General features: G+C 34.9%; 1 protein-coding gene across 2 annotated transcripts in view; it reads left to right on the top strand.

Moving 5' to 3' along the window:
- TPH2 (tryptophan hydroxylase 2) overlaps positions 1 to 26,645 on the top strand; it is a 141,839-nt gene that overhangs the window by 59,895 nt on the left and 55,299 nt on the right. For both annotated transcript variants that reach the window (XM_031938912.1, XM_031938913.1), the window contains one exon: positions 1,843 to 1,969. In XM_031938912.1, coding sequence (XP_031794772.1) covers positions 1,843 to 1,969 — 127 coding nt within the window. The remainder of the gene's footprint in view (positions 1 to 1,842; positions 1,970 to 26,645) is intronic.

Here is a 26,645-nt window from a genome sequence, read left to right as displayed (position 1 = left end):
ACAAAGGAAAGATGGACAATCATTAACATAATCTCTTCTATTATTATATATGCTTTCTTGAAATGGAAATTTATTATTATATACTTTGAATCCTCTCCGATGTTCTGCTGGCCACATGACAATGATTTTTTTAAAAATTCCTTTCTTTCCTTTTCTATTCAATTTGTTCTTGTTTTGTATTTAATTCAATAAAAAAGTAAAAAAAAAAAAAAAAAAAAAAGGAAAAGAAAAAAATTGGAAAGTGAAGCTGGTTTGGAGAAAAGTTGGGATATTTGTGGTACATCTAGTTAGAAATCTCCAGTGGCGCTATTCATATCTGAACTTAAAGCTGCAACAGCTCTACTTCTGACTGTATATAGTGTTGGAGAATCAGTTTCTTCCTGGGGATTCCATTTCAATTTTGATTTCTTTAATCATTAGAAATTTTTTCTCATCATCAAACAGAAATCTGCTTCTAACTTCCACCCATTATTTCTTACTTTGCCCAGTGGGGTCAATCACTTATCAGTCTTTTCCCTTTTTCCTCATAGCATTCCTTCAAACACTATAAGAGCTCTTATATTCCTCCCTTCTCTTCTCCAGGCTACATATTCTTAATCCCTTTATATGATCTTCAGTATAGTATGATATTGAAGAGGAATTCTTAACCTGGGGCCTGAGGATTTCTTAAATTGTTTTTTAAAGTTTTGATAACTGTATTACAAAATAACCAATTTCCTTTGCAATCCTATGTATTTTGTTTCAGAAATTTAAAAACATGATTTTGAGAAGGAGTCTAAAGACCAGAAATCCCTGGTGGCTCTTCCCTGTTCTTTTTATGTTGTCTTTTTATGAATATTCTTCACCTTATTAATGTGCTTCCTAAAATGTAGCACCTAGCATTCACCTGTTCACTCTCTCTCTAGTCCTTCATATTCTTTTTCTCTTAATACAGTTTAAGATCGCATTTTTTTAAAGCTTTTCTGTCTTGCTGATTACTTCTCTATAGTAGGTTTTTTTTTTGTCTGATGCTGAGATATTTTGAAAGAAACTTCTCAGTAAAGAAACTACTACCTACATAAAGAAACAATTACAATTATCAAAGGATAATTGTGTTGCCATTATGAACTTCCCCTTCATATTTTACTATAGCACAGGTTGGCATAAGAAATTAAGTGGGAATTTTTTGGAAATTTTGCAGAAGCCACAATTGGCACACCTTTGTGCCTGCAGACAACACAGAAATGGTTTAGAAACTCAGAAATTCATAAAATATATGCAAAAAATGCATAAAATATAAATAATAATTTTATCATAATAATTTAGACTTCTCTCATATAAAGGGACAAAAAATTTTATGTAGATTTTTCAGATTGTGGGAATGACCCACCTGTGACCCCAGTGAGACTGGGATAAATGCATAGTTTTAAGACTAATTCTAAAGTTATCTGAGGATACCTGATATAATATCAACATATGTTATCATAGTAATTCAGACTTCTCTTATATGAAGGACCAAAAAAACTTATGCAGATTTTCCAGATTGTGGGAGTGTGACCTCAACAATGTGGAAGGGATAACTGAATAGTTTTAGTTACCCAATATTACCTTATTTACCTTAGCTCCCATAATGTGAGTTACTTTCAGGATATGAACCCAGGTTTTCTTGACTCTGAAGCAAGTTCTCTCTCTACTATGTCAAGGTGACTTTTTTCTATCATTTCCTAAATTGTAAATGCCATACCTATTATAGAGCAATTGGTAATTGGAACTCTGAAGCTTTTTTAGTCAAGTTCTATGAGTGGCATAAAGTTTCTCAGTTCTACAATATTGCTAACATTTCTTTGTGTTCATTTTTGTCAGAGATACATGTCATGAACTCCTGGGTCATGTTCCCCTACTTGCTGATCCTAAGTTCGCTCAGTTCTCACAAGAAATAGGACTGGCCTCCCTGGGAGCTTCTGATGAAGATGTTCAGAAGCTTGCTACGGTGAGTCTTTTGTGTTTTCATGTCAGACTTTGAAAAGAGATCTTCTTCATCTGAGGTAACTAAAGGGAAAAAAAGATTTTTACAGTTATTAAAAGTGAAAGCAAAACTATATTTTGAAGATGAGTGGGTGGCATCAAGAGCAGATAGATGTTGCATTCTGGCATTCTTACAGGAAGCTCTTAAAGGAAGAAAGATCACATTTCAGGGAGATGACATTTTTATATCTTCAAATAATAAATATTTCTTTAGATAATTGTTTTTTCCATGTTTTTAATTTTAATTTATATGCTTAATGTTTTATTTTCTTGGTTTATAACATAGTTTAGATATTTTTATACTTCATATTCATCTTACCTGTTCTGTTCACTTGCTATTTTGAACATGGGCCTGCTGGGTCTTCAGTAGGCTAGAGTATGATACCAGAATCTGCTCAGGAGAAACTCCATAGCAACCAATGAAGAATATGACCGGGAAAAATGCCTCTATTACCAAATTAGAAGAGGTAGAAATACCACTTTGTCCAGCTCAAAAGAACAGTATTCAGTGGAGATGGCATGCTTGGTAAGGAGCAGGCCTACTAAAGATATCCTTCTATGTGGAAGATGTGTGTTGCCCCTTCACATGTATTCCCCATGTATGGGCCCCTGATGCCTCATTACATAGAATTCTTAGCTATGCCTGCTCACTCTTTCCATTAATGGTACATACATGCGATAACACTCATCTTGTGTCTATGCCCATATAAATGCATATTCATAATTCTTTAGTTATACCCATACATGTAACTAATATAAGCTGAATGAAATTAGGTCTCTCCTTTTCAGTCCCCAAATCATTTTGATGAAGTATGAGAAATGAGAGTTGAGAGATCCCTTAACAGCAATGGGATCCCCTTTGGCTGGTCTGCAGGTTTTGCGAAAGAATTTGCAAACCCCAATAAATACAGGCAAGAAGTTTGTGGCAAAAGGGGATTTATTTGTATTAAGAAAACAGCTTTCTTAGTGAGCAAAAAATCCTGTTAGGATAATTTTGCAAAGATGGGTTTACACTGAAAAAGACTTAGTGGGCTAAGTCCAAAAGCACAATTAGCAAAGATTAGGGTTTCGAGTTGTCTTTTATTAGCCTTCTGAGGTTTGAGGCTAAGGAGATTAAGGGCTAATTTTTTGATTCAATAGAGGATGGTGATTACACCCCTGGTCAAATTCTCCAATTGAATGAGCTTACTTATTTTGGAGTTTCCTTTATGGACATAAGAATGTGCCCCTCCCAGAGGTCAGGAGGGTTTGAGACCCCAAATCACCCTTTCGCCACAGACTAAAGAGTACACAATTTACATCAAGATCAGGGATCAAAGTTGTTCATTATGAATAACTACCTTTCTGTGATTAGTCATTCATATGATCTCAAGATAATCTCTGATTTAGGCTGTTGCTGTTCAGACATTTCAGTGGTATTCAACTCCACATGATCCCATTTGGGGTTTTCTAGGTAAAGATACTGGAGTAGTTTGCCATTTCCTTTTCCCTCTCATTTTACAGATGTGGAAACAAGTTTAAATGAATTGTCCAGGATCATACAGATAGTAAGTCTATGTGGCCAGATTTGAATGGAAGATCATTCTTTCTGATTTCAGGCCTGTTAGATACTCTATTCACTGCACTATTTAGCTTCCCTAGTAACTCCAAGATCCTCTCTCTTTTAAGTACAAATGGACTAAAGGTAGCTCAAGGAAACAAGGTACTCTATTTACCTTGTCTTCATTCCTGTTTTGATTATGCTTATCAACTTCCCCATTAGATTATGACTTCCTTGAGGTGAGGGACTATCTTTTGCCTTTCTGTCTCCCAGCATTTAGCACAGTGCCAAGCACATAGTAGATGCTTTATAAATAGTTATTGACCAACACAACTATTGAAAAAGAAAGCCTAATTATTTACTTTGACCAGAGAAAGATCTTGGTCTTCCTATATGTAAAAAGGAGTTGGACTACAAATTCTTTGTAGTTACTTCCAGCTTTTGGCTGGAAGAAAGTTGTTCTGAGCATGGAGAATGGTAATGGTCAGGAATCATAAACAACTTAGAGAGGAACAAGGGTGAGAAATGGTGATCAGGCCAACCATGGTGGAACTGTGACTGTGTTAGTAATAAGAAATAAGTGCAAAATTTAGACTTATAGTCTTAACTAAAAAGTCTTAACTTATAGTCTTAACTAAAAAGAAAATTATTCTCAACAGAGGAAATTTATGTTGGGTCAACTAAAACTCTTTTTTCTTATTTTCCCAGTACTCATTGACTCTCCCTGCCCCTACTTCAATTCCTAATTTTTCATTAACCTTAACATTTCAACTACATTAAATTTTATAGACTAACTTATTTGCTAGTCCTTCTTGCTTTGAAAAATATTTTGAAGATTGAAACAAAGAAAAATTTCAAATGATAGTTGAAGCTTAGAGGGGTAATGACACATTTACTATTAGCTACCACCATTAAGGTGTTAGAAAAACTTTTCTTGAGACATCAGAGCTGCTTTTGACTTCTAGTACAACATCCTGTCTCTCAGTTAAAGAACAAAGTGAATGGAATCATGCTAGGAAAATCTCTGAGAGAGAAAATGTGCTAAAATTCTGGCTAGGCAACTTCAAAGTAAATATAGAAACAAATGGGATAATAGGTAACATGTATATTAATGAGCCCTAAGCAACATCCCAGAGCAAGAAAACCCTGAAGATGACCCATTTCTAAGCATAGAGAGATTAACAACTAAAGCATTGCTGGGAGGGTTTAAAATGCCGATGTGGAAAAGAAATGGTTCTTTTAGAAATTCATACTAGAAATGAAGGCATCATTAATGGACTTCCTTCAAGTAATGTGCCACAGTACATTACTTGAGCATAGACCCCAAAAGACCTAGAAAGTACTGATTATGTAGAATGATGAGACATACTACCAGGTGAAATTTATAGTACTAATGATGATATTTATGCAAGGCCTGTTTTTCCTTATTGAGCAAATTCGAGAAGTTAGGTAGAAAGGAGTTGAGCATATCTAGGAAAGGCAGACATTTCATAACTATTTTTTTTTAATTTAATAGCCTTTTATTTACAGGTTATATGCATGGGTAACTTTACAGCATTAACAATTGCCAAACCTCTTGTTCCAATTTTTCCCTCTTATCCTCCACCTCCCTAGGGAATGACCAGTAGATTTAAATACATTAAAATATAAGTTGATCAAATAAGTATTCCCCAAAACGTTATTTTGCTGTACAAAGAATCAGCTCAAATATTTACAATTACTTGGAAGGAAATCAAAAATCAGGTGTGCATAAATATAGGGATTGAATTCAATGTTGGTTTTTAGTCATCTCCCAGGTTCTTTCTTGGGTAGCTATTCAGTTCATTACTGCTCCATTAGTATTTGATTGATCTCGTTGCTGAGGATGGCCAGGTCCATCAGAACTGGTCATCATATAGTATTGTTGATATAATGATCTCCTGGTCCTGCTCATTTCCTCAGCATCAGACTTAAGTCTCCCAGGCCTTTCGAAATCATCCTGTTGGTCATTTCTTACAGAACAGTAATTTCCATAATTTCATATACCACAATTTATTCAGCCATTCCCAATGGAATCCATTCGTTTCCAGTTTCTAACCACTACAAAAGGGCCCCAAAACTTGTGCACATCAGGTCCCTTTCCCTTCTTTATAATCTCTTTGGGATATAAGCCCAGTAGTAACACTGCTGGATCAAAAGGGTATACGTTTGATAACTTTTTGAGCATAGTTCCAAACTACTCCCAAAATGGTTGGTTCATTCCTCCAAACAATAAATTCCCAGTTTTCCCAATCCTCAACAATCATCATTATTTTTCCTTCATCTTGCCAATCACAGGTGTGTATTTAAGTTGTCTTAATTTTGCATTTCTCTGATTAATTGACTTGGAGCATCTTTTCATATGACTGAAATAGTTTCAATTTCTTCATCAAATTGTTTTATCTCCCCGACCACTTTCAATTGGAGAATGGCGTTTTTTATAAATTAGGTTAATTCTTATATTTTTAAATGAGGCCTTTATCAGAACCGACTATAAAAATATTTTCCCAGTTTTTGCTTCCCTTCTAATCTTGTCTCATTAGTTTTGTTTGACAAAAACTTTTCAGTTTAGTATAATCAAATTTTCTATTTTGTGATCAGTAATGATCTTAGTTCTCTTTGGTCATAATCCTTCCCCTTCCCAAGGTCTGAGGTAAACTATCCTGTTTCCTCTAATTTATTAATAATTTCTTCTTTATCCTAGGTCATGAACCCATTTTATTATCTTGGTTTACAGTGTTAAGTGTGGATTACCTAGTTTCTGCCATATTAGTTTCAATTTTCCCAAAATTTTTATAAACATGTTCTTATCCGGGTTTGTCAAAGACTAGGTTGCTATTTTTTGACTGTTTTATCCCTTGAACCTAACCTATTCCTGATCAATAATCTATTCCTTAGCCAATCCAAAAGGTTTTGGTAACTGCTGCTCTATAATATAATTTTAGATCTTTTATAAACCTTCATTTGATTTTTTTTTCATTAATTCCTTAAATTCTTATTTGTTTTCCATATAATTTTGTTTTATTTTTCTAGGTCCTTAAAATAGTTTTTGAGAGTCTGATTTTGCCTAAATAAATAGATTAGTTTATTAATAAATTTATTTTATTATATTTCGCCCTATCCAAGAGCATTTAATATTTTCAATTGGTTAGATCGACTTAATTTGTGTGAAAAGTGGCCTGTAATTTTCCATAAAGTTTCTGATTTTCCCTTGGAAGATAGATTCCTAAATATTTTATATTATCGTATTACTTTAAATGGTTTCTTTGTAACTCTGACTTTGGTTTTTTAGTGATATATAAAATGCTGATGACTTATTGGGTTTATTTTATAAAACAACTTTTAAAAGGTGTGTTATTTCTAATAACTTTTATAGAATCTCTGGGGTTTTCAAATATACCATCATTAAATTGCAAAAGTATAATTTGTTTCCTCATTGCCTATTCTTATTCCTTTAATCTCTTTCTCATCTTATTGCCAAATAGGTTTCTAATCAATATTAAATAGTAACGTGATAGTCAACCTTTCCTCAGATCTTATTGGAATGGTTGATTTGTCTCCATTACATTGATGCTTACTGATGGTTTAAATAGATGCTGCTGATTATTTTAAGGAAAAAATCCATTTATTCCTATACTCTCAAGTGTTTTTAAAAGGAATGGATTTGGATTTTTGTCAAATGCCTTTTTCATCTATTGAGATGATCTATGGTTTTTTAATTTGGTTATTAATATGGCCAATTATATTGACAGTTTTCTAATATTAACCAGCCCTGCATTCCTGGTATAAATCCTATTGATCGTATATTATCCTGGGATGATTTTCTTATCTTTTCTAATATCTTATTTAAGTTTTAGCATCAATAATCATTAAGGAGATTGGTTAATGTTCTTTCTTTTTTCAACCCCTGGTTTAAATATCAGTACCATGTCTGTGTCATAGAAGGAATTTGGTAGGACTCCTTCATTCCCTAATCAAATAATTTTATATAGCATTGGGAAATTGTTCTTTAAATGTTTGGTAAAATTCCCATGTAAATCCATCTGGTCCTGGGGTTTTTTTCTTAAGATTGTTTAATTGCCTTTCTTTTCTTTTCTGAAATGGGTATTCAAGTAATTTACTTCCTCTCTATTAGTCTGGAATCTATATTTGGAGGTTGTCATCCATTTCATAGTTATCAAATTTATTGGCAAAAGCTGAGCAAAATAACTCCTTATTATTTCTCAATTTCCTCTTCATTGGTGGAAAGTTCTCCTTTTCATTTTTAAGACAAATTTCATTTTCCTCCCTCCTTTTTCAATCAATTTTCAAAAGGCTTATCTGTTTTTTGCTTTTCATAGAAAACTCTTAGTTTTATTAATTAGTTAATAGTTTTTTTTACTTTCAATATTTTAATTTTCCTTTTAATTTTAAATTTCAAATTTAGTTTTGATTTGGGGTTTTAATTTGGTCTTTTTTTTTTAGTTTTTTAGTTAAGCCCAATTCATTAATCTTTCTTTCTCTGTTTATTTGTAAGCCTCTAAGTATATAAAATTCCCTCTTATTACCATTTGGCTGCATCCCACAAATTTTGGTTGATCTCATTTGTCATTATCTTGGGTTTGGGTATTAATTGTATTATAATTTGCCTTCCCAATCATTCTTTAAGATGAGTTGTTTGTTTCCAATTCTTTTGGTCTTTCCCCCTAACTTTTTTGTTGAATGTAGTTTTATTGTAGATCTGAAAAAAACTTTTTTTCTGCTTTCTTGCATTTAATTTGAGGTCTTTTGTCCTAATATTGGTCAATTTTGAATAGGTTCCCTGAACTCTGAGAAAAAATATTTCTTTTTCTCCATTCAATTTTCTCAAAGATCTAACATACCTAATTTTTTCTAATATTCTATTTCTTCTTTAATTTCTTTCTAATTTGTTTTGTGGGGTTGTCTAATTCTGAGGTGCAAAGGTTGAGATCTCCCACTATTACAGTTTTTTGTCTTTTCTTCCAACTCTCTTCTTTCCTTTAGGAAGTTGGATGCCATACCATTGGTGCATATATTTTTAATATTGATATTGTTCTTGTTTATGCTCCCTTTAGCAGGATGTGTTCCTTCCTTATCTCTTTAATTAATCAATTTTGCTTTACGTCTGAGATAAGGATGGCTACCCTCTTTTGCTCACCTGAAGCATTAAAATTTTGCTCCAGCCTTTACCTTTTTATATTATCTCCTGCTTTAAATGTGTTTCTTGTAAACAACATATTGTAGGGTTCTGACTTTTGTCCAGTCTTATCTGCCTCCTCTTTGTGGGGGAGTTCATCCCATTCACATTCGGTTAAATTACTAAATCTTATTTCCTGCCATCCTAATAACCCCCAGATTATGCTTTACTTTTCTTGCCTCCCCAATCCTCTTTCCCCATTTTAACTTATTCCCACTTGTATCACGATCACCCTCTTTATAATCCCCTCCCCCTTTGAATCTTTTCCCCTTCCTTTATTACTCTTTTCTTTTCCTTTTTTCTCCCCGTTTTTAATGAAGGAGAGCATTTTCTCTAAAACAAATGTCAATTATTTTTCTTTGAGCCAACTCTGATGAGAGGAAAATTCCACAATTTCCTCCCCCTCTAAATTCCTCAGATGTGTTTCCTTTGCCTCTTTGGGATGTGGTTTCCCTCTTTTATCCCTCCTTCCCACCTTTTCTGCCTCATCCCTTTTCCATATCTACTTCCCTTTTTATGTTTATCAGTAAAATCAAATTAACATTATTCTTTTTTATCCCAAAGAAACACAATTCTCAAGAGTTATTTTTACCTTTTTCTGCATCTCTTGGTTCTATGGTTAAATCAAATTTTTTTTTAGTTCTGGTTTTTCCTTGAAACAAATGGAATTCATTTGTTTCATTAAATTCCATCTTCTTCCCTGGGAAAATGTCCACTGGGTAGTTTATTCTTGCTGCATCTCAAGTTCTTGTGCCTTTGGGAATTCAGATTACAGGCCCTTTCCCTTTAATGGGCACCAGATCTTAGGTATCCTTATTGTGCACCTCGGTATTTAAATTGGTTTTTTTGGCTTTTTAAAAATTTTTTCCTTAATCTGATATTCTGAAATTTTGAAAATTCCGGGGTTTATTTTGGGTTTCTTTCGAAGGTGTTGTAATTCTTTCAATCCTATTTTCCTTCATTCCTATTACATCTGGGCAGTTCTCTTTGATGATTTCTTGTAAAATAGTATCTAGGCTCTTTTTTTTCATCATGTTTTCAAAGTAATAATCCTCAGATTATCTCTCCTAATCTATTTTCCAAATCTGTCGTTTTGCAATGATAATTCATGGTTTTTCAGTTTGTCATTTTTTGTTTTGCTTATAATTCTTTTTTAATGAATCATTAGTTTCTATTTGTTCAGTTCTAATTTTAAAAAATTATTTTCTTCATTATTTTTACTTCTTTCTGTATATGTACAATTGGGTTTTTAAATGTATTGTTTTTGGTCTGTAAATTTTTTTTCCATTTCATAATTTTTTTTAGTGAATTATTTTTCTTTTCAATTCACAGTCCTACTTTCTTGCGGTTCTTTGTCTTTTCAATTCCAAAATCCTACTTTCTAGTGAATTCTTTATTTTTCAATTCAAAATTTTGTTTCCTACTTCCTGGGAATTTTTTATCTTTTCAATTTTTTCAGGGTTTTGTCTCTTAAGGTTCTCTTTCCTTTTTCCCTTTATCTTTAACTCTCTTTTGAGACTTTTAATGGTTCTTTTTCATCTTAAAATCATTGGTTTTTGCTTTTGGGGTCTCTTCAGGGTTGCCTTTTTCAAAGGAAGTTCCATTTCTTTTCATTTTTATGTTTAAACCTTTGGGGTATTCCCTGGCAAGGGGTTTAGCTTTTGAGAACAGGAGAGATTAAAAGGGTTTCTGGCTCAAGGGAAAAGAGGTGGGGATTTTCCCTCCCCCAGGAGGGTATTCAGACTGGGCTTCGTGCCCCAGTTGGGCTTTTTTGTAATTCCCTAGGTTAGAAAAGGGGGTGGTTCCTGCCTCAGTAAAGAGCCTCTTTTGGGCTTGAGTTTGGCTGAGCCGGCCCTTTCCCGGGACTCTCCCGGAACTCTGCCCCAGCGTCTCTGCCCGACAAATCAACCCTGGGGAAACTCTATGGCCCCAAGCCGAGCCCCACACTGCGCAGATTTGAGGCTAACCCGGGCTGTGTCCTCCTGCCATGCAGGATCACAGCTGCCCCAAGGAAAAGCCCCGTACTGCGGGTTGGGTCTGCGAGCTTGTGCTGAGATCTGTGCTTTCACTTTCGGTTTGAGGCTCTCCTTGGAACCTAATTTCTCTCCCAGTCTGCGCCGATCTCCCCCTGGCCCCGGAACAAACCTTTTTAGCGAGACTGCAGATTTTCTTGACTGGTGAGTTGTTATACTTCTTATCTTTACGAATTGTAGCAGTCAAGACTATTTTTGAGGCTCGATATAATATTGATAGAGAGGGTAAGAGAAGAGCTTAGAATGTCTCGTGTGCCTTCTCCGCCATCTTGGCTCCGCCCCCATTTCATAACTATTTTGGATGTGCTGAAGAAAGCTCCAAGGGACTAAGTGACACCAAAAGATTTTTGTTTGTTTTGTCCAATGTTTCACTTATACTTATGAATCTTTCTCTCGCATTACCAACTTACAGTCATTAGTTATTACAGCTCTTTGACATATTTCTGCATAATATTTATTTTGACATTTTAATAACGCTTTGGTTGGGGAAGGAAGCAATTTCTGCTGTTTTATTTGGATATTAGTTTCAATACCCAGAAAACTATTTAAATGACACACTTTTGTATTTGGGGAAATTAATGATGTCTTGACTCATTATTATAAATGTAAATAATTTGCCCTCTCGTATATAATGAATAAGGCTCTGGTTATAGATGTTCTGCTCTTTCCATGCTAATCATCAGCTATCTGGACCTATGCTTTAGTGATATATAAAAATAGTCCCTAAGCCCAGGGCAAGGGTAGGCTAGAGACTATTATAGGGAAGAGCATATTTGTTTAGCTTCCTTCCAAGCAAGCACAGATCAAATATTTCCTCATTTATAAGACCTTTTCTGTAATGTTCTTCTCTCTCAAATGCAGCCAGGGAGTTAAAGTTCAAATCCTTTATTGTCTCCTTCAAAATAGCTTGGCTAGTTTTCTTAGAGGCCTATCTCTCTCCTTGGTTCCAAGAACTCTTGTTGCTAGTCCTTTGCCTCTGCCAGCTTCAGCCTTCAGCTCCCTCTGAATCCAAAGCCTCCAGTCAGCACAATGGTGGAATATCGAATGGATCTGGCTCCTCCTCTGAGAGAGTGGGCTTATGGGAGCTGTGACTTGTGAATCTCCTCCACTGAATCCTGACTTGTGAATCTCCCGAAGTGGGAGCTCCTTATAAATCTCGTAAAGGTGTGAACTCTAAAGGTTCTAGAAGTGTGAACCTCTCTAGAGGTGTGAACTTTAATGTGTGAGCTAATGTGTGAACTCTCCCAAGGGTGTGAACTCCAAAGGTGTGAACCAAATACATAAGCATTGTTTCTATCAATTACAGTGACTTAGCACCTTGTTTCAAATTCTGGTCCATACTCAGATCTGGCCAATTATTAGCACTCTCTCCCTTTTGACTTCCCTTATTTTATATTACGTTGTCTAAGCATCTTATTCACTTACTCATGTTCATCTTGTTTCTCTCCTCATTCTCCAGTAGAATGTGAGCTCTGGAAGGAGATGAGTGTTTCATTTTGGTTTCATTTGGTTTGGTAATTCCAGTGACTACCAGTGTTCCACATGGAGTACATATTATGTAGATAATAATAAACTTGTAACACTTTTGTAGTAGGTTTGTTCAATTGAAGAGAGGTGTTATTTTTCCCCACCTGGAGAACTGGGTTCTAACTTGGTTGGTTGTTGGTAGCTTGCTTTCTAATGAATTCTTGATGAATATTTTTCATGAGATGGAATGATTCAAATAACTCAGTGGTTCTGGTGGGATGCCTGGGACTGAGTTCAGGATATACCATCATGTTTTGCATGATGATGATGAGGTTTCCTAAATGCTCACTCAGATTGATACCTTTGTATTGTGGGTATCATGTTTGTTGAGTTCATCATCAAATAGTTCTTGATTAGTTTACACTGTTAAACTTGGTGGCATTCTATTATTTGTATTGTTTTTTGTCATGGGCACAGGGATACATGAATAGAAATTTGCTGATTATATGAATTTAGCTACTTATTCCTGAAAATATGCTGATTTCCCCCCAGATTTAAGTAAATTTAAGGGGGCTGCTTTTCCAAATCATGTAAGTATCTTGTGATGCAGATGGTATCAATTCAGTTCATTCATTTTCCTCTTCAAAAAGGCATTTGAAACAGACAAAGCTGTATATCAAATTTAGGAGAAAGCAATCAGTATGAATACACCACAGATGTTTCACAAACTGATTAAATCAGCCTGTGTCCCAGTTAGAATTTTTTATATATGGAAAAATCATTCATGCAGTTTTTTTTTGGCAAGGGGAGAATGGAGGGGAGGGGGATTTGTTTAGGCTTTTTTTTTTTTTTTTCTCTAAGAAAATGAGATTCAGGGCAGCTAGGTGGTGTAGTGGATAGAGCATCAGCCCTGAAATCATGAGGACCTGAGTTCAAATCTGCCCTCAGACACTTAACACTTCGTAGCTGTGTGACCCTGAGCAAGTCACTTAATCACAATTGCCTCAGGGGAAAAAAAAAGAAAATGACATTCCAACACATCTGGATTTTCCAACTTTTTGGTTGACAGGAAAGATAGAGAGAGGGAGGGAATCAGAGTCAACAAGTTTGAGGAATATTGCTTAGAGTGAGAATTGAATCCATGTCCAAATTTGATCCAAGGTTTTTGAGAAGGTGGGATTATTAATAGCCTCAGGATCCACTAGAAACCAAACCACAGCTTACATTGAAATAGGAAAGAGTGACAGGAAATTCTTGAAATATAATCATGTCTGTATTTCTGTTTTCAAGGCTAATCATTTATATATTTATCTTTATAATTTTTTAAATTAAATTTTGAATTATGAGTTGTCAATTCTTTTCCCCTCTCCCTTCCAATCTTGCATTACAAAAGGTCAACATTTGATACAGGCATATATGTGGAATTATAATCATTTGTTTTAATTAAGAAGTTTTGCCTCAATTAAAAGCTATCAATATCCACAAGTAAATAAAAATACATTTGAATTTCCTGAATGTATGAATTTCAAATCTTTTTTTGACAGAGATCCAGACTTAGTTACTGCTTTCATGTGTTGAGAATGTCAATCAACTGTAAATCTAAAGCAAGAGTTATAATTTGAAAGAGAAGAATCAATATTAAGATAACTCAAGACATTAGCAAGTTTTAATAATTACACATTTTCTTCACTTGCACCTTTCTTGGCCAGAAGTTAGAAACTTTAAGATGACAAAAAAAAGTGTACTTAGCTATAGTTCTGAGCATGAGCAATCATTTTTGGTAGCTCAACAGGCATACAATAAGTCCCAAGCTTAATTATTCAATGCTAGTGTTTTTGAACTATTTCACTTTTTTGGAACATTAGATGAAAAGTGGAGAAAACACCAAAAGGAACTTTCATAGGGACTTAATTGAGATTTCTGGGGAGTTGATCAGATATGTTATTTCTATGAATTTAAAAGTTAATGCTATGCATCCCAATCCATTGCTTTCACTTTAATGACTGCTGTGAATAAAGAGAAGAGGTATCCTACCAAAAGTATTTTAAAGAGAAACTTTAATCATATCATTTTTTTCCTTTTGCCTTTCATTTCCATTGTCTTGCCTTAGTTGTATTGTTTATGAGTATCCTTTTTTTCCCAGAACTCATTTTCCAAATCTCTCTGACTACAATTTTATTTTGTTAGCATTGATGCTGTTAAGTGAGGACATGAGGCAATACTAGTTTCTGTATGTTCAGCCTTTAATATTTGATGTTGCCATTAGTCAGTGTTTGTTACCTGCTGAAGTATATTGATGAGGATGCTGACAGTTTTTTTGAATTAAAAAAAATTCTAATTGCATGCTATTTTTAGAAACAGACATATTTTCAATCTGGAATAGTTGTATATGTTTGTGTTATAGGCCAGAACTCTGAACTTGAAACAAGGATGCTTACAAGGTACTAAGTGGAATTGATGAGACAAGGGTTATCTAGTTTAGCATGGTGCTTAATAGTTCTCTAAGTTCAGTATGATTGATTTAATCGTACAACAAATAATGGTTTCCTAGTGATATAATGATTGGTTTATATTCAGTGTAGAGCATATAAACTAGGAACCTCAGCTATGTTGATTCAAACAGTAGAGAAGACAAGCGCACAAGAAGCTCTCAAAGGCAGAGAAGACGAAGGACTGGAAGCAGGAGCTTAAGCTCTCAGAACCAAGGGGAAAAATTCAATTTGATCTTTGATCTTTCTGGCCTGGCCTCCTGCACTTCCCCCACTAAGACCAAGGCCAGACTGAAAGGCTCTCCAGAAAGCTCTCCAGCATCAGGCAAAGAGATAATAAAGGATTTGGACTTTAACCCCTGGCTACTATTCTGGTGATTACTGAACTGAAATGAAGCCTGCCTCAAAGAGCCCCAAGAAACCTACCCAAAGAACACTACATTTTTGCAACTCAAATCTTTCTTTATATTTCATATCTGTAGTCCAGGACTTCGAGGAGAAATCACATAAATGCAGATGGGAAGTTTTATCCATAGGACAGCTAGGTAAAGTGGATAGAGTATGGAGAGTATGAGTTCAATTCTGGCCCCAGACTTACTAGCTATGTATGTGACCCTGGGCTAGTTACTTAACCCTGTTTGCCTCAGTTGCCTCATCAGTAAAGTAAGCTAGAGAATGAAATGGCAACCCACTCTGTCAAGTAGGATTACATAGAGTCAGAAATAGTTGAATAACATTTTACCCTTGTGCATATGGTTAGATCAGCTTGAAAGATAGGTATTGTATCATCTTTGAAGGATGAAGACAATCCTATCAGGTAACATAGAATTCTAAAGTAAGGGAGGTTGGAGAGTATATGTATGTTTGTGTGGACTGTGTGGAAGGGAAAATTTTGTTGTGCTTTAAAGGTAATACTTATATATTTTTCCCACCTAAATTCCAACAGCTATTTGAAAAGTTCCCAGGATGATTAATAATAAAGAAAACCAAAAGAAAGAGAATACTATGACCAAACTATAAGAATTTAATTACCTTATTCCATGAGTGTGGTTTTCAAATAAAGGAAGTGAAAGGATTTCAAAAACCATTCTTCAGAATAGTGATATAAAAATAATCTCAAATTTAGCATGATATAGATTATATTTCTGTAAATTATAAAGCTGCTCATGGAATGATAAGAAATGATTTAGAAAAGGGAGCTCATAATGACTAAAAAACTCAACTTTTGTGCTACTTATATATAATAAGTACAGTGACTTAATGAGACTTTTAGAAGCTTGTCATCATAAGTAGGAGAAAGGTGGCAGAATAGTTTTAGTCATGGATACCATAATGGTGAAAGATTTCTTCAAAAATAAAAGCTCTGGTGTTTGAGGTGCCTAATGTAAGCAAAAATCAAAGAAAGAGTGATAGGTAGGGATAGGATTGGAAAGAAATCATCCAAAGAAACAGAGGATCACTGATAGAGATGGAATCCACCTTTGAGAAGTTGAATGACATCATGCAATCTACACATATTAGAGGTGAGACTTGAACACAGATCTTTTTCACTTTTGGCTGACTCTGTGTCCACTCTGCTTTTCTGCCTTTGTATTCACAAATCTGTTCAATAGCAATCTTGTCACTGGCACTTTGTATGCCAAAGCTTAAGAAAATCATGTAATAATCCTTAATACACAGAAGAATCTAATTAGCTAGTAATGTAATTTCACACCTTGTTTTACATTTGGGGAAACTGAGGCCCAGAGAAGCTAAGTGGCTTCCTAAAATTCATGAAGACAGTAAACAGTAGAGTTATAATTGGAACTCAGATTCTCTGACTTCAGTATTCTTTTTACTGCACCACACATCCTCCTAACATAATCAACTTTCTTTTCAGGATCTGAAAGTCTTTTCTTTGATGGGGTTGATAAAAATAACAACTTCAGATTTGGAGAGGAAGCAAATGAGACAGGGTGCTCACCTAATGGGATGTTGACCCAGGAAATCTTTTTGATGAAAAGTTCATTCACTTTATTATACATTAGTCCAACAGGGATTTGGAGTCTTGGAGTTCTAAGATTTGGAATTTTTCCACTTCATCTTTTGTGTTGTTGGGAAATAGCCTCATTTGATTACATCTTAAGAAGAAAGTATCAACTAGCGATTGATTCACTGGCAAGACAGAACAAATGGATTTTTGACTTACTTTGCACAGCATTGTATTAGGATACAAATGCTATATTTGCTTTAATGAGACTTGTTCTATTTTTCTTCTTTTTAAAAGAGTAAAATGTTTGAGGACACTATATTTTTACTAAAAAAGTGGATTCAGAAAACTGGCTCCCTCACCCACTGTATTCTGGCCCATTTGCAGATTTTATATTCATCTGTCTCATGTTTGTCAATGTCTTCTTCAACTTTTACAAAGTTGTTTATTATAAAGGATAGTTCTCTGGAAAAGAAATGAGGGGAAAGAGATGTAGGTGACCTTAAAATGCAAGACAACAATAGAATTTATTTTAAAAGGAATTCTGTCCATATTTTTTGGCTATTTCTCTTTTTGTGTCAGTTACCTTAGTTATCAAAGGACTTTAGTGGTGATCCTATTCAATTCATTCGTTTTACAGAAGAGGAAACTTAGACCAAGAGAAATTAAATAATTTGATAATTTGATAGAGCCAGGATTTGAACCTAGGTTCCCTGATCCAGAGTTCTTTCCTCAATATAATATTGCCTCAGATCCACCATATTTAATATTTAATTTAATATTTAATTGATGAATATTTTCCCAATTTACAGCTTCTCTTCTCATTCTAGTTACAGCGAATTTGTTAATATAAAAACTTTTTATTATGTGTAATTACATAATAAAATTGATTTTCTTTTTTATTTATGTGTAATTAGACAATAAAATTAATTTTTATTGTTGATTACACATATTGATTTTGTTAATATGCATACTTTTTTCACTGATAAAGATCATAATCAAAGCTGTGTTTTTTCTTTTATGATCTTATCTATCTCTTAATTAAACAATCTTGGTTCGTCTAGTCATATATCTAAAGATACTGTGTTCCACATTCTTTTTTTTAGTGATATAAATTTGTCCTATTAAAATTAAATTATCATCCTTAATTAACTTATTGTGAAATATGGCCAAATTTCTGCTATCTTGCTTTCTAGATTTTCTAAGAGTTCTCAGGAGAACTTCCCTTTTTCTCCCCATTCCCAGGATTTGTGTTCTATTGTTTTGGTTTTCTTTTTCTTTTTGAAGTAAGGTAAGTGACTTGCACAGTCACACACAGCTAATTAAGTGTCTGAAGTTGATTTAAACTCAAGTCTTGACTCTGGGGCTGGTGTCCTCTCTACTGCAACCCCTTGCTTCCCTCTATTGTTTTTCAAACACTGAACTACCACGATCAGTTATTTTTGGGTCTTGCTTATCTAGTCTGGACCAAAGTTGATCCTGCTAGAACACTTTCCTTCCTATTTTTAAAAAATATAAGTACTTCTTAAAAACTTCAAGTGATGGAAAATCCTTGACATCTTGTGGTATCTTCTATTTTAGACAAATCTAGTTGCAGGAAGGCCCAAGTTTTGCTCTCTACAGCTTTCATTCATTAATCCTAATTCTACTTTATGGAGTTAAGCAGAGCAAACCAAAGACAGACTTTCAAATATCAAAAATATCATCATGTTGCCCTTAAGCCTTCTTTTTCTTTTTCTTTTTTTTTTTAATTTATCCACAGTTTTTATTTATTATTAATTATCCATTAATTAAACAATTTTTTTTTTATTTAATAGCCTTTTATTTACAGGTTATATGTATGGGTAACTACAGCATTGACAATTGCCAAACCTCTTGTTCCAATTTTTCCCCTCCTTCCCCCCATTCTCTCCCCCAGATTGCAGGATGACCAGTAGATGTTAAATATATTAAAATATAAATTAGATACACAATAAGTATACATGACCAAACCATTATTTTGCTGTACAAAAAGAATCAGACTCTGAAATATTGTACAATTAGCTTGTGAAGGAAATTCAAAATGCAGGCAGGCAAAAATATAGGGATTGGGAATTCAATGTAATGGTTTTTAGTCATCTCCCAGAATTCTTTTGCTGGGTGTAGCTGGTTCAGTTCATTACTGCTCCATTGGAACTGATTTGGTTGGTCCATCAGAATTGGTCATCATATAGTATTGTTGTTGAAGTATATAATGATCTCTTGGCCCTGCTCGTTTCACTCAGCATCAGTTTGTGTAAGTCTTTCCAGGCCTTTCTGAAATCATCCTGTTGGTCATTTCTTACAGAACAATAATATTCCATGATAGTCATATACCACAATTTATTCAGCCATTCTCCAATTGATAGGCATCCACTCAGTTTCCAGTTTCTGGCCACTACAAAGAGGGCTGCCACAAACATTCGTGCACATACAGGTCCCTTTCCCTTCTTTATGATCTCTTTGGGATATAAGCCCAGTAGTAACACTGCTGGATCAAAGGGTATGCACAGTTTGATAACTTTTTGAGCAGAGTTCAGTTAGAATAGATCCAAATAAAGAGTAGTTTTTAGAGTCCTCATCAATCTAGTCACAGTCATGTCCTGGCACCAAAAGGAAGAGCCATGTGACTATGGGGAAGTGTCTTAACTTCTTGGAATCTCTGTTTCCTTATATTTTAAATAGGAAAAATAATACATGGACTTTTTTTTCTCATACTGTTGTTGTAAGAAAAGTGAAATTATAAGTTGTGAATTCTACATAGAGATGAGTTATGATTAATAGTCATCTTTCTCAACAAATTAGGGTCAGAAGTTGACCTAATATTAAGAGCAATCCTGTTTACGTAAAAGTTAAAAGAGAAGCCTTAATGGATTTGTAGCATAGGATCAATTGAAAGACTGAAAAATCTTTGTTAGCATTTTAGGTTGCTGTTATTTGTCCTTTGTTTTTCAAAGAGGACCATGATATTAGGAAGATGATGTCATGACATGCAAGTGAAATGGATTTAAGTAAAGGAGAGGTATGCAAAATCACCAGTCTCACTTTCTCCTAGGTCCAGTAGCAGCATATAGATCAGAATAATTGGAGATGACCCTGGAAGTAATAGAACCTTAACCTTTTTGAGCTAAGATCATTAATAAGTTTCCGTTTGACTGAGGCAACGTACACCAAAGAAAGGAGGCAGAGAATGGCTTCTTTCATCTAGTTTAAAAAACTCCATCTAGGAGAGAAGAGCTCAGGGTTTCTGGCCAAAACTGAAACGACTACTATTTATTTTCACTGAGCCAATCAGGGCCCAAATAATGATCAAGTGGGTGTGAACTATTATTGACCAATAAGTAAGAGCTAAAATGCTTTGGATTTAAGGCATTGTCCTTAAAAAAGAAATCCAGTCCTTAAACCTCTAAGATCTCTTGCAAAGTTTCAGCATTCAAAATTTATATTCCTTTAGGCAGAGCACTTCAGGTAAGGAGTGATACCCTATGAAGACAGAGGGAAGGCAAGGGAAGGATAAAAAGAAAGAAAAGAATGAATGGAAGAAAGAAAAAAGAGAAAAAAAGAAAGGAAGGGAGTGAGAGAGGAAGAAAGGAAAGAAGGAAGGAAGGAAGCAAGCAAGCAAGGAGAAAAGAGAAAGAAAGAGAAAGAAAAGGAGAAAGGAAGAAAGAACAAAAGGAAGGAAAGAAGGAAGAAAAAAGAGAGAGAAAGAAAGAAAAGAAGAAATAAAAAAAAAGAAAGAATGTATTGCCCCAACTGGCTAGTTCTGATTGGATCCCCAATAGGGTAGCTCCTGTTACTACTTACTGAGATTATTGTTTGTCCTTCTTTCTCAGAGAGAGCCACGACACTGGGAAGATGATGCCATGACATGCAAGTGAACTGGATTTAAATGAGGGAGGGCTGGGCAAGGTCACCTGGTCCTGTGGCCAGATTACAGATCAGGCCCATCCTTAGCCCAGTAATAAACATCAGTAGAACTATCCTGCTCTCAAGTAGTTTATAATCTCCCTGGACACAATGATAATACTTTTATGAGAGCTGTAATTTAATCAAGATATCTACTTTCTCTACGGATGAAGATTATCTCCCTAATCCCTCCTTAATAGATAGAAGGTGCCTGCCAACTCTTTAATTTTATAGAAGAGGACACTGAATTACATAGAGGTTAAGTTAATTGTCTAGGATCACATAAATTGCTGTGGTTAAAAACTTCATCAACATACTTTCCATTCTTTCTTACTGCCTTTAAGGAGTAAGTCACAATCAGCTGAGACAATCAGAGGCAATATACCAAGTGCTCCTCATACCAGAGATTCAGATAAGAGAGACAAAAGCATATTTCAGGATCCAGACATGCTACCATTTTCTAGAATAAGAACTTGGTATTTTTTGTTTTTGTTTTATTTTTGTTTGTTTTTTTGCTAAGGCCAAGTTTGGGGTTAGAATGATGGGGAATGAGAAGGAAGAGGAAGCATATAGGGTTATAAAAAACAAAACAAAACCAAAAACAAGGCAAGTAACAGTGTGGGTTGGCAAAGATGACAATATTTAACATTTATATGGTACTTTAAACTTTGCCAAGTATTTTATATACATCACCTAATTTGAGTCTCACAACAAATACTGGAAAGTAGGTGTTATCTCCATTTTACAGAAGAGAGAAGTGAGGTTTAAAGAGGTTAGCTGATGTAACTTTGATGACACAGGTCATGCAATAACAAAATGAGCCCCAGAGGCCATCTGAACAAGAAACTCTTTAACAATAATATTGTGTGGGATGTAAAAGACCCTTACTCAAAATGACTAGTCAGATTGCTCAAAGTTGAAAGCAGAAAAACTTTTATTATAGAATCTCATGAGAAGCAGGTGGTCCAGCCGGGAGCAAAAAAGGGAAGTGAAAGTACTCACAGCAGAATAGCTGAAGAATCAGTGAATATACACAGCTTTTATAGATTTTGTTACAAGAGATTATATCACAAGTTAGAGAGCATTGAGAGGCATGAGGCTATCTAATTGGTTGTTGCTACCTGAAAAGATTGGAATGGAAGGTTTCAGTTTCCCTGAAATCACATGATTTCTGGGAAACTGAAATTTAGGCCTTCGGGCTTTAGATAATTGAGCTGACAGTGGTCAAGCTAATGGACAAACTATCGATAAAAGTCAAATACCGATAAATGTCACTGATTACTGTTAAGTAAATATGTCTGCATATATTATACTTATGCAGGACACAGGGAAATAACAAAAAGGGGGGGTTCATATAATACTTATGTAAGTTCTTTATCATTCCATCTCACACAGTATGACAATGGTTCATTGAGCTTTTACTTGAAGAACTACAGTGAAAAGCAAATCTCTAGCTCTTTACTTTAGGATAATTGCTTCACAAGACCGACATGTGATAATATTTGTAAAGCACTTAGCAGGCATGTAATATGTATTTAATAAATATTTTTCCCCCATTGCCCCCAAACTTCACCCCAGCAATGGTATGCTAAAAATCTAGGTGAATGTTATCTGTTATCTATCAAAAAAAAAAAAAATGGAAATGAAGTTAGTTTGTCATGACTTAAAAAATTTTTTTTTGTTTTCCTGATTTCTGATTCTCTGTGATCATTGTTTCCCTTTTTTCTGTGATTCCTCAAGTGCTTAATGCTGTATCTTGCACACAGTAGGTGTTCAATAAATGCAGGCTGATTAATTGATCATTACTTGCTTTTCTACAGAATCATTAACTCTCCTTTTAATAATAAGTTCCAGAATTTCTCTAGGAATCCATATCAAGATCACTGGTTTGTTATTTTCAGATTCTAATTTTCTTCCTTTTTTTTTTCCTTTTCTTTTCTTTTTTTTTCTTTTTTTTTTTTTTTTGGAGGAAAAAGAAAAATATTTTCCTATCTCCAATCCTATAATTCTATGCTAGAGCAACTAGATGGCACAATGGATAGAGTGTTGATCTAAAATCAGTAAGACTCATTTTCGTTGGACATGTACTTGCTGGATGTTGTGATTTTTCATGACATTTTTCTTGGTAGGATGGGTGGATGAGAATAATTTATTCCTATGGCCATGAAGGCAGTTAAAGTAGGTAATGTGGAATGCTTATAATGTGAGTGCTTATAACTTGGGCACTGAACACTTGACTTTTGCCCTCTTATTGGACTTCAGTGATTATGCAGGAGAATTTAGGTTGACAACTATGCAACTCAGTCTCACCTAAATCCAATTCAAGTGCAAGTCAAGACATCATCCATGATGGTCTTCTTTAAAAATTAAGAATGAATAATAGATGTGTGAACCTGGGCAAGTTATTTAACTCTGTTTTCCTTGGTTTCCTCATCTGCAAATGATGGCAAGGAAGTGGCAAACCACTCCAGTGTATTTGCCAAGAAAATCCCAAATGGGATCAGGAATAGTCAATTAAGACTAAAAATGATTGAACAACAATAATAAAATCATTCTATGTTATCTTTCAAAGATCATTGATAGTGGTTCAGCAATCCTTAACCAATTTTTTTTTAATATGTGAGAATGAACTTTTGACTAGGTTAAGTGACTATAATCCGGATAAAAATAACTAATTTCCCTCTTAGCATTTTCCTGTTTATCCTCGGTATTAACTCTCCATGTCATTAAAAAAAAATTCTATCCTTTCCTGTTCAAAGATCCCAGGTGTTCCCAACCCCACGAATAAAATGGATGTGTTTTATTGCCTAAATAGTGAGGGAACTGAAGCTTTTAGAATCATAAACATTTTTATGACCTTGAAAATTTACCAGTCCTCAGCAAATTTAGGAACACCTTTAAAGTAGAGTAGTTCATTTAAATATAAAGGAATATGTGAAGTTTAAAGAAATGCAGGACTGTACTCAGCTATATGTTTTATATCTTTGCTTCATAACCTTAGTCTGATTTATTTCCAGTCAGACCTTATTTATTTTAGGTTTTAGTACTATAGAATAATAGTTTAAAAAAAAAAAGGCATTTATTAAATGTTTATTATGTGCCAGGCATTGTGCTTAATACTTTACATTAAATCTTTCCAACAACTTATAATGATCCCCATTTTACAGTTGAGGAAACTTGAAGCAAATAGAGTGACTTACCTAGTGTCAGATGGTTAAAAATACTACTAATAATAATTAATTTATAATTCTTTTATTTATTTATTTTTGTTGAGGCAATCTGGGTTAAGTGACTTACCCAGGGTCACACCGGTAGTAAGTATTAAGTGTCTGAGTTTGATTTGAATTAAAATCCTCCTGACTCCAGAGCTGGTTGCTCTCTCCCCAATAATTAACATTCATATAGCAGTTGGTGCTAAGCATTTTATAATTATTATTGCCTTTGATCCTCACAATAACTTTTTGAAGTAAGTGTATTGAGCCAGAATTCTGGAGAAAGGTGTTAACTCAGTGGAATTGATAAGACAATGGTTATCTAGTTTAGCATGGTGATTAATAGTTCTCTAGTTCAGTACATGTACTTAGTGCTTAATATAGTTCTACAAGATTGACACCTATTCTACAAGACTCACACCTACAATGATGTAATTAAAATAGAGTATATAATAGTTAACAAGGACTGGACTAGAGACATTCATTCTATCTCCCACCTTTGTGGTGTCTGGCCTGGCCTTCTTCATTTCTCCACTGAGATCAAGGTCTGTCTGAAGGGCCTTCAGAAAGCTAGCCCAGATCCCAGGCAAGCAGACAGACTGTGAAAGAAACAATAAAGAATTTGAACTTTATCCCTGGCTATTCTCATGGTGATTACTCCTTTTGATCTGGAAAAAAATCAGAGATTTGAAAAAGGGTTGCACTCTTTATGGGGCTACATCATCTTATGTTAAGATGGTATTAGAGAATTTGGCTTATGAAATTTCAACCCCTAGTGATTGGAAATCTATAGCAAGGACATGTTTAGAACCTGGACAAAACTTGTTATGGCTTTTGGAGTATAGTGACCTATGTAGAATACAAGATCAATGAAATAGGCAAATTGGAGTTAAAATATCAGTTACCTTTGATCAACTATCAGGCAAAGGTCAGTATGCAGATGCCTTAGCACAGATTAATTACCCTTTGGTAGCATATGAGCAAATTGCTGCTGCTGCTATCAAAGCATGGGGCACCTTCCCAGGAAAACAAGATAAAGGGGAAGCCTTCTTGAAAATAGAACAAGGTCCAAATGAACCCTTTGCTTATTTCATGCGATGTCTGCAGACAGCTGTCATATGAACTATTGGTGAAAATGCAGTAACAGCAATAATGATAAAAACAACTTGCTAGAGAAAATGCTAATGAGGTTTGTAGAAGAATTATTGTAGGACTACACAAAGATGCTCCTTTAGAGGAGATAATTAGATACTGTACCACATGGGCACATATGCCTTTTATACCCATGCAGAACATAGGAAGACAGGGTCCCTTTTGGCAAGGGGTTTCCACAGAGACCCGTCAATGCTTTCAATGTGGTAAAATAGGGCACCTGAAAGCTCAATGTTGGCATAGAGATAAAGTGAGAAGATAGATGAGAGAAAAAGACCCCAGAATGCAACAAAGGCTTCCAGTGGGCCTCAGAATGTAGGTTGACTCAGGGAAACAAGAGGCGGGGCCCAGCTCCAAGGTCCCAGCCAAAAAACAAGCGGAGCATGATGGCAGTCAAGTTTACACCCAGAGAGTTCTCAGAAGTTCAATACTCTGATATGATCAATCAACAGAGAAGCAATCAGCTGGGAGAAAGAGATTACAATTGGGGAGAATACAGGTTTTATAACCCAACAGAAGGGCAGTGTCCAGTGTGAGTAGCTCTAACATAATCGCCAGGTGATGAGGAGAGATCCAGAAAGTGGTGAATGGAAGGAACCATTTAGGTTAACTGCTTGGGGAAGAGGGTTTGCTTGCATCTCTACAGATGGAGAAGGAATCAGATGGGTGTCTATGAACATCTTGAAAGAGACAGAAAAAGGGAACAAACCTTGAAACAAAGGAGAAGAACAAAGAAAATTTGACACTGAAGGAGCAGGGCTGATAATGAGACTGTTTTACAGAATTTCAAAACCCATAGGAATCATTAGATTCTCTGAGATTAAAAATTGTTGATAAGACTGTTGCAGAACTTGAAAACCATCAGGAGTCATTGGATTTCCTGAGACATGATACAACTGATACAGGATTTCAAAATCTGCAGGAATCATTGGGTTCCCTGACACATGATGAGACTATTGCAGGACTTCAAAACTTGCAGGAATCATTGGATTCCCTGACATGTGAAGTAATGGATAGTAGATTGGTTTTGGACTATTTCTTGGACTTATGGATATGTATAATTCCTCATGTTGATTCATGTTGTTTGTTAAATCACTATTAGCCTATGGTATATTGCTATATACTTGTGTAATATCTCCCATGTTGATGGATTTATGTATACCTGTTTCAAAGTTAGACCCTTCAGAAACTTGCTAATCTGATTTGACTCTCCATTTGCCTTTGGTATTTTCATCTCCCTTCCTGAGATATCAGGGAGGGCATGATCACCTCCTTTTTGGTGTTTTCACCCCCATTTCTGAGAAGTCGGGAGGGGCATGATCACCTCCTTTTTGGGATTCTCACCCAAAAAGTCAGGGAAGGTGTGACCACCTGTGTTCTAAAACAAAAGAAAGTGGGAGATGTAATGAGCCAGAATTCTGGAGAAAGGTGTTAACTCAGTGGAATTGATAAGACATGGTTATCTAGTTTAGCATGGTGATTAATAATAGTTCTCTACTTCAGTACATGTACTTATACAAGATTGACACCTATTTTACAAGATTCATACCTATGATGATGTAATTATAATAGAGTATATAACAGCTAACAAGACTGGACTAGAGACATTCATTCTATCTCCCACCTTTGTGGTGGCTGGC

This window comes from Sarcophilus harrisii, chromosome 5, assembly GCF_902635505.1.
Source record: "Sarcophilus harrisii chromosome 5, mSarHar1.11, whole genome shotgun sequence".
In the NCBI taxonomy this organism is placed as follows: domain Eukaryota; kingdom Metazoa; phylum Chordata; class Mammalia; order Dasyuromorphia; family Dasyuridae; genus Sarcophilus; species Sarcophilus harrisii.
Note: the sequence above shows the minus strand (reverse complement) of the source record. Positions and strands in the feature narration are given on the sequence as shown.